We start from the raw sequence: 9,055 nt of genomic DNA, 5'->3' as shown, positions 1-9,055 counted from the left end.
AGTGCCTGCTGAAAATAGCCATTCTTGCAATGCCTAAGAAATGCAAATACCAGATTTTAGTTTTACAAGTAACCAGTGTGATAATGAATATGATACTTTATAAAATATTCGTTAAAAAGTAATAGAGGAAAAGGATATGTAATTAGTGTCAGGAAACAGATGTTCTCAGATGTTCATGAGAGAATAGGATACAGGATGTAGTTTGAGATAAGTAAACTCCCAAAACGGAATAGGCCTCGGGATAATTAAAGAATCAGCCTTGAAATGGACAAAATTGGGATGATTCCAGGTGCCTATTAAATAATACATCTTATTTTTGGAATATGATGCTGCTTCTATAACACAAGTCTTTGGGCACATGTGCAACCTGTGGCGTTGTCCAAAGGAAAGTGAAGATGAGGAGAAGCTTTCCTCAGAAGTGATCAGCGAAAAGCCAAGAAGACCGCTTAGGAACAAGTGGAGCATGTGCCATGCAGTATAGTGATGTGGATTTCAAGAATCAAAAATAGGAGGAGATTTACAGAAAATATTGATGAATATGTATTAGCATATAATATATAAGGTGTGCTAGGATTCCTTTGTTTCTTATGCAGGAGGCAGGATGAGAAAAACCCTCCCTGTACCCCGATCGATCGATTTTGCTTATGCTTTATCCGAACCACTGCCAAATTTCTTTTTGAATCTGCTTGATCATATTTGATTGTATTATTTTATATAAAATTGTTGCTAAATTCTAATTTTGTGGTTTATTAAATTAGGCAAAACATTAGAAGCCTATAATTTGTTTTCTTTGTTAAAAGTGTACTAGTGCTGTCGTTGTTGAACAGATGCATATGTTCATTAGCTACTTAGACCAATTACCTTCAATCCCCATAACTGTAGCTATTCATATGTCACCTTGAAAGCAGACACTGACCTTAAAAATATGAAGTTTTCATGCTTGCAGGGTGCGCAATGAACAGGTAATTTAATCTGGCCCTTTTATTAAACCTCTTTTTAGATAAGCTGTAGATCCAAAAATATAAATAACCTATCAGCTCACAAATGGCCTGGTGCTAGTGGTAGCCTCCAGGGTATTAAAAGATAAGCTAATAATTATTAGTAGTTCTTAGAAGTGTTAGGGGACCCAGCAAGTTTAAACAGGGTAATTAGTATCTGTAACTATAATTTACATAAATTACAGAAACATAACACCCAGTATTTATCTAACTGCAGAAACATTATCTAGAGGTAATAAACGCCACAAATGCAGTGTTCATCCTATGGATAAATTAGGACTGTCTCCCCGAGAATCTGGTCTCTGAAAATCTGATGTCCTGCCTCTCTGTAAGGATTCGGTGCTGGTGAAGAGAATATTACAGATGTGTTGATTCATTATTGAAATAACTTTGCTGTGTTTTACATTGTTTAAATAGATTTCCATGTACAAGAAAAAATAATAGAAGTATCAATCTGGTCTAATTTAAGGCTGTGTTATATATCTCCAACAATCCATTACATATCTCCAAATATGTCAAATTGCTTTATCAATTTTGAATTGGCAGAGCTGTTAAAATCACTTTCAGACTGCATGTCTTCAGTACACAAGCAGTTCAGTTGATTGGTGTTTGAATCACACAATCTCTGAAGTCTTGCTTATTTACAAGCAGCCCACAAAGTTTTCCTCATCACTTGCTTTAACAAGATATATCTTTGCAGTTGTACAGAATTATTTTTCTGTATTCATTAACCTAAGTCTGACAGAGATCATCACAAAAATTACTCAGTGCTAATTAATAAATGCTCCAGCAATTCCAGATCACTCCACCACACTGTGCATCTTAAATCCCAATGGATATCAAACAGGTGCAAAGAATCCCAGTTCACAAAACAGCAAAAAACCAGCATAGGAAGAGGTTACTTAAATACTTGGAAGTGAAAAAAGCGGTTGTAAAATCTGTCATCTTATTTCCTCTCTATTTTCTGGCTTCTGTGGTTTTTGGTACTTGCCAAGCATTCAACCATGACTTCAGGGCTTGCACCAAGTGGTTTTCCACCTGTGAAATACAAAGTTGTATTTCGTGTCAGGTAAATAAAGGCAACCTGAGCAATTGTAATTGTGAAATGTGTGGAACACGGCCGTGGGACAGTTATGAGTTCTAATAAACAACCAAGGAAAGCATGGAAGAAGGCTTTTGAACCAATCTTTTGTTTGCAAATAACAAGTCTTAAGCTGTTTTGTAATAAGAGTATTTGAATTATAACTTTAGAATGTTGCTTTTGATAAGAACTTTTTGCTTTTAATTAAGTCTTAAGCTATTTTGCAAGAAGAACCTTTGAATTATAACTTTAGAATGTTGCTTAGTATTAAGGATTTTAAACTGTAGCTTTAGAATGTAAAAGGATTTAAACAGAAGAGGGAAGTGAACCTATCCCAAGCTCCTGGAAAAGGAAGATGGACATCAATGTTGCTGATTAATGATTTTGAAAGGGAAAGCTGGACATCACTACCATAGATTAATGGTCCTAGAAAATAGAAGCTGGACCCCACCATCTGGACACACATCCTGGGATGTACATCCTAGGATATTGAAACCTGGAGTTGATCACGATAAGAGTGTAAAAATCAGAAAGGAACCAGACATCACCATCATAGATTTACAATCCTAAAGTGAAGAACTGTGACGTCAGAAGGTAGAAATAGAAACTGCTGACAGCGTGCATAAAAAGGGGAAATAGAAACTGCTGGGGAAAGCTTATGAATATGCATGAATATCATCAGTAAATACCAGTAAATCCAACAATTGGTGTGCAGTCAGAGGGGAAAACCCCCACCACTGTCTTTGCTCATAGGTTACCACATTAATTAATAAACTGAATTACTGCTTGATATATTGGCTGAGTCAAGCTTCTCATTTCTAACACACCCCACTACAATGATCCCTTTGATTCTGAACATGATTTTAACCCATTAGTAATACAGATTTAGATCAGATTAAGAGCCACAAAGAAAGACAGAAGGGAGGGTTGCATGCTCAAGGAGCAAACTTGGGTACTTCCTCCAGACATTACTTCAGTATCCTTTTATGAATGCAAGTTTAAGAATTTCAAAACTAAATTAGAAATTTGAAATTAATCAATCTGAGTATATTGTTACAATTTAAATAACCACTAATTACTATTTTACTTTCCCTTACTACTGTAATGATGCAAAACACATCTCATTTCCTCAAAACCTCAAGAGCTAATTTTGTGCCAACTGAATTTCAGGTTCCAGGAGATCAGGGATAGAAGAACTGTATCCTTAATCTTTCTCCTAAACCATGCAAAGAGAAGAATCTTTCGAAAACTCAGAAACAAAACCTAATTTACACACTTGGAAAGAGCTTTAGTATCATTTACCAGCCATGGAGAAAATATGCCTATGATATTAAAAGGTGAGGCAATATGGAGCAGTAGTTGACCTGGCTCTGTAAAACCAGGAATATATATTTATATATATTAAAAAATTCCTGAATTTAAAATTTGCAGTAATCAAATCAGCTGTGAAACAACATTATTTCCATGAGATGGCAGCACCAACCTGTAGAACACATTACAGTATTTTAAAATCAGTATTCATTAATAAGCATTAAATATGGAAGAGCTGCCCATTCTGGATCTGAAACCCCCCTTTAAAAGGAAACAAATCATCTTCCATGTATGTAGAACTTGGTTTCAGACTCTGTTAGATCCCGGGAATCAAGATTTTTACAAGTTCCAGGCAGTGTCACCAAAAAACTTCATTTTTATCAGAAAATGCAATCCATTAAACTGCTGACAGTTCTGATACAGTTTTCAAATTCTGGAAATTCTGTGAAACTTCAAGAGACCTGGGTCCCACTGTCACAGAAGCAGTCCAAAGGCAGAGGTCCTGGTTCAGATGGCTCATGCTAAATAGAAGAAACACTTTTTATACCCTGCAATTTTGGCCCTATCCATACCCAAATTCTAGCAACTGTTCTTGGCACTGAGCTTCACAAATCTCAAACTTACTGTTCCTGGTGGCTCATTACAGTGTTCCTGTTGTCATCCCAGCTTTGTTCTTTTCAGTGCTGCAGCGCAAATCTGGGGAAACAAAAGCCACAGACAGTTCAATTTTGTGTTCTAGTCTCCAAAGAGAGTCCCAACACCATTCTCTTTGCTTACCTTCCTCAGTCAAGACAATTTCTGCTTTTACCTTTTTTGCTTCTGGTCCATCAGGTCTTTCATAAGCTATAGCTACCCTGACTCCTCATCAGGAGGAGAAGAGGAAACAGATTTGCCACAAAGGGATGGATCTGCCCCCTCAGACCACTGACATGCTGCTCTTGAGAGCAGGACAGCTTGTCACTCACCCTTTTCCTTGAGTGTGAGATCCAGAGTGCTTGTGCATCAGGTTTAGAGGAGTGTCTGTATCCCACTCCTCATTTTGCCATCTCCTCGTGGTGATCCTGGAAGCACTTGACACCTCAGGCTTTTCACTCACTGCCTCTTGCCTCTTCACTGCTGCAAACTCTCAGACTCCCCTCCAGACACCAGAATTACTAACTGTGACAAGCACTTGAACATATTTATGTACATGATTCTTCCTCTTTACTTCACACTCATAATTTTACGTTTTACCCATCCTTTTTGGTACATTTTATTATCCAAACCCAGCCCTCCACCACCATCCTCCTGCCCCAATCAAAAGTCATCCTTTCAAAAACAGTGGCATTTTAAAAGTGCTAGAACTAAAACCATCTTACCAAATCTAGCATGATATCAGTAATCTTTAAACTGGAAATCTTAATCCTTAGCATGATCTGAAGAGAAAAACCCAACATCATTAGGATTTATTAGATCAATCAGTAGCTAAGTGCATGTCAACTACAAAGCACAACCAAAACACTTCCATTCCAGAATGCTGAACAGTGAGTAGGTGGCTAAATTATACTAAACAAATGATTTCCTGGCTGGCTGGAATACCCTAAAATTAATAATTTCAGTTCCAACCCACAAGGAATTATGAAAGAGAAACTGATGACAGGACAGTAAATTTTTGTTCCACCTACTTAAATTAATTATGCCATACAGGACCTTGGGGAATGTGGTGAATTGAGTCCAGTGACCTGTTTCTGTTACTATTGTGCATTTAGCAAATTAGATCCAAATATGTATCATTTTATAAGAAACAAAATACAACCTTTGGTCACTTACATTAAAGCCTCACGGAATGTACCACTGAAATCTTTTTGTATTCTTCTTCCACAACTAACCAAACCAAATAAAAATCAAAATGGTTAAATGTAATTTATTTGAAATGCTTCCAGAAAAGTTTAAGGCAATTATATATAAAAAAAAAGTCAATACACACATTCTTTCTTTCTTCTGTATCTGAACATTTTACATGCTTTTTTGCTCTTTTTCAACATTTTTGCTAAACAACTTCCCTATGCCTTTTCTTTCGCAGATTTTTCCTTTCATCTTCACTCATTCAGCTCTAAAAACGAAGCAGTTGAAATAAATTACAAAGCCTGAAACAAAAAAGAAAACTGATTTTTTTGAAAAACTATAAATACAGAAATATGTTCTATAGGGTAAAAATGCCATTTTTTAAAAAATAAAAATACCTTGTTTTATATTGTTTATCATCTTGTCACACTGATTTCTGTAATGCACCTCAGCATATATATATGTAAGATAGCTAGTAAATTTTATGTAAACTTGTAGAACACAAGAAAATATTTTTGGCAATAACTTAGCAGTTTTTCTACTTTTGTTGTTACAAGTACTTTGCACAGGTTATCTTGTGTAATACTAAGAATCATTTAAAATTTTTAATATATCATTTTCATAGCTTGCCATACAGCACTGGCATTATTTCTTACAGTAAGAAATAAAATACTACCCAGGGATTCCTGAAAAATAACAGGATGATCACTACATGTTTTAGACTGCATTTAAGTGACTCATATGCTTCTCATCATAATGAGTAGGTTAAATCAGCCACCAGAAAACACAGTAACATTTCCAATTACAGTACAAAATGAAATACAACGAAAACTTTTAAAACAAAACTTGAGGGAAGTAAAAAGGATGTAATACATCCTAAAGGACAAAAAATTCCCTTTTTGTTTAAATTCTCTCTACATAATCCCACAGGGTATATATGTAGAGCACCATATGTATAAAATCATCACTTAGTTTTAAAAACCAACTACATGTAATTGTAAACAGACATTTACAGAAAATTAAATGTTTTAACATTAGTGGTGCTTAAAACCAACAGTGGAGGTCAGTGGAGTGCAAAATGCTGAAGAGGGCCTATTCACAAGCAAAAGCTCCTTTCCCTTCTTATTCTGTTTGGGATAATTTATATATGGCACTGAAAGCAAATTAGCAGATTATTTACAAACATCCAGTATTCTCAGCATTTCATTTAAGTCAGTGCTGGCTGTAAAGGTTTGGTTGTGGTTTTTTCAGTTGATTAGCATTACATTCTTTGAAAAATAAACCATCTTACTATGCTGACCATTTGAAATGTCCAGATTTTAGTAAGTTTGGCTGCTGGATCTTAGGACAACATTTCATTTTGAAAAATAAATCCCTTAAGAGTCCCTGGTTCTATAGCCCCTTGTTTATAGCTCTTGCTAACAGGACTTTGGATAGCTTATTGCAAAATAGTTTTCTTTTTTGTTCCAAGAAACTACTTTTTCTTTCCATACCTTTAAGAAAATTTATTATCTTGATACCCATTCTGAAATTCCATATTAAGTCCACATCTTCAGCTGCCCCTTTAAAGGGCAAATAAAGTACTCAAAAATTAGGGAAAGGTGATTATGTAATGCATACATAAACAGTAGTTTAGAGGTTCTGTTTACAGCAGGACATTGAGAATATCTGGTCAAGTACCTCTTTCATCCACCTTGGGTGTTTATGGAATATAATCACAGGACATGAGTTGCAAGAGATTCCAGCTTATACACATGGGCAGTTACAGTACGACACTCACAGGTACAAATACAAGAACTGCATTGACATTGTCACAAAAAATATTCTAAAAGTGCTTCTCCAAATGGTTCCATGTATGGAATGCAAATACTGTACAGGTAAGAGACAGATTTTCTTCCGGGAGCTGTAAGTTGTTGTCAAACATTGGTTTCTATTTGCTTTTGGCTCTCGCACGAGTTCGTCTGCTCCATGCGCTCGCAGTCGGCGCTGAGCTCGCTGGTGTCCATGCTGCAGTCTGACTCGCAGTCCGACTGCTCCATCTGCTCCGGGGCCTCTGCTCTGCGGCCGTGGGGCGGCGCAGGGACCCGCGCCGGCAGCCCGCCCGCCGGGCCCGCGCACGCCGCCTTCTCCTTGGCCTGCCGGATGCAGTTCAGCCACTGCTGCTTGTTGAAGGAGTCATTGGCTTGCAGAGAGTGCGTCTGGCTTTGGGATCCGTTTTTGAAGCTCACTCTAAAGAAGTTTTTGACTGAAAGAAACAATATATATCAAACCCCTGAATGCTGTGACTGAATGGATTTTATAATCAAAGAGTATATATTAAGTAACAAAATCTGCACAATCTTTGCCTTAAGGTCAGACAAGACCATGTGAGACCAGAGAAGAGTCTGGGTATCTCCTTGTTTCTGGGAGAAGACCACAGAACACCACAAGCATTTCTAGTAACTTCGTATTGCTGGAGTAAATATTTTTGGTTCTGCCACGCATGAGCTATCCATTAAGGTGAATTGGCAAGATTAAGGTTTCTTCCACACTAATGCCTCTCCTCCTACTTCTCTGCAAAGTGAATTTCCATAACCTTCACTGAACGCAGCATCCTTGTGCCAGCCAAAGACTGCCTCATCTCTTCCTTTCACTTCACTAATACAGTGGATGCATACAAAAACCCCTTTAAGTTTTGACCAGATGAGATTTAAGGGACGCTTGTATTAGAAAAAGCATCTTTATAATACACTTAACTGAAGTATAAACATGAATTGCTGCAGTCTTGACCCTGAGTACTACAGTATCTGCCAGCTTAAAGAGTTATTGAATAGCAATCAGTGCCTCCAGTGCAAGGAAAGGCAAAACAGCTGAAGCTCAAGATTTCAAAATACTCTTGCTTATAACTTTGCAAGGCAAAATTTGCAAAACTGTAAAACTTTGCAGTTTTGCCACTACAGTCTGTATGTTCTCCCATTCTCAATTTGGTACAGGAGCACGTGTGTGGAGAAATTCTATTATCAATATAGTGAGCTTTGAGGAAGAATTGAAAAGAAACAACTTAGAAGGTAATAAACCAGTCTGAAACAAAATTCAACATGCTGGACGGAGATAACGTTAATTTTAGAGAGACTATTCTGATGTCACACTGGCAGGTTCTTACAGCTATGATGACCCTACATGAGCAAAGAGAACAAGCTGCTGCCATACTTCTCTCGTTGTTGCTGAAGGCTCCGCGTAAGGACCCGCCCAGGCGCACCTCCCCGTCCTGCAGGTCCTCCAGCAGCAGCTCCCGCACGGGAATGGGCTGCCGGTACAGCTGGTAGCACAGCTGCTCATTGTGGGTCACGGCCCGAGTGATCACCAGCACCTCCTCAAAGAGGAAGACATGCAGTTTCTGTTAAAAGAGTCATAGATAATAAAGCATTATTCCTTTCTTGAGACATCACTGAACCGAACGGAACAAATCAAGTTCACCAGAAAGATGAAAATGGCCGGTTTCTTCCAGGTAGTTTGGTGTTGAACTACCTGCCTGACCTTCACCGGGTGAACAGGAAACAGCACCTGCTTCACCTTTCCCTCTCAGCTGTGTGGTGAAACAGGACCCTTCCACTGTAATGCATAACCATGCTCCACAGGAGCAGGTCCGGAACTGAAAAAATGCACTGCTTTCTTTGTTGCTTTCTAAAATAGGTTTTCCAAGTTTTATCTACTTCCATTAGTGTCAGTAAAGAAAAAAGATATTTTTTCATTGTTTGTCCATTTAAAAGTTTTATTTAACATTGAAGGGGGGGAAAGCTAGGAAAGACTGAGTTCTCTTCTACTAATAAAATAATTTTTTCCCCTCAGTTTGTGAAACTTA

The 9,055-nt window shown here is 37.6% G+C and overlaps 1 protein-coding gene across 6 annotated transcripts in view; it reads right to left on the bottom strand.

Moving 5' to 3' along the window:
* Positions 1-5,279: 5,279 nt before the first annotated feature.
* ARHGEF3 (Rho guanine nucleotide exchange factor 3) overlaps positions 5,280-9,055 on the bottom strand; it is a 107,744-nt gene continuing 103,968 nt past the window's right edge. For all 6 annotated transcript variants that reach the window (XM_021532712.4, XM_085590597.1, XM_085590598.1 and 3 more), the window contains 2 exons: positions 8,404-8,590; positions 5,280-7,459 (listed from right to left, as the gene is read on the bottom strand). In XM_021532712.4, the coding sequence (XP_021388387.3) occupies positions 7,131-7,459; positions 8,404-8,590 (516 nt within the window). In that variant the 3' untranslated portion in view covers positions 5,280-7,130. The remainder of the gene's footprint in view (positions 7,460-8,403; positions 8,591-9,055) is intronic.

Source organism: Lonchura striata, chromosome 12 (genome assembly GCF_050655825.1).
Source record: "Lonchura striata isolate lonStrDom1 chromosome 12, ASM5065582v1, whole genome shotgun sequence".
In the NCBI taxonomy this organism is placed as follows: Eukaryota; Metazoa; Chordata; class Aves; order Passeriformes; family Estrildidae; genus Lonchura; species Lonchura striata.
This window is presented reverse-complemented; position numbering and strand designations above follow the sequence as displayed.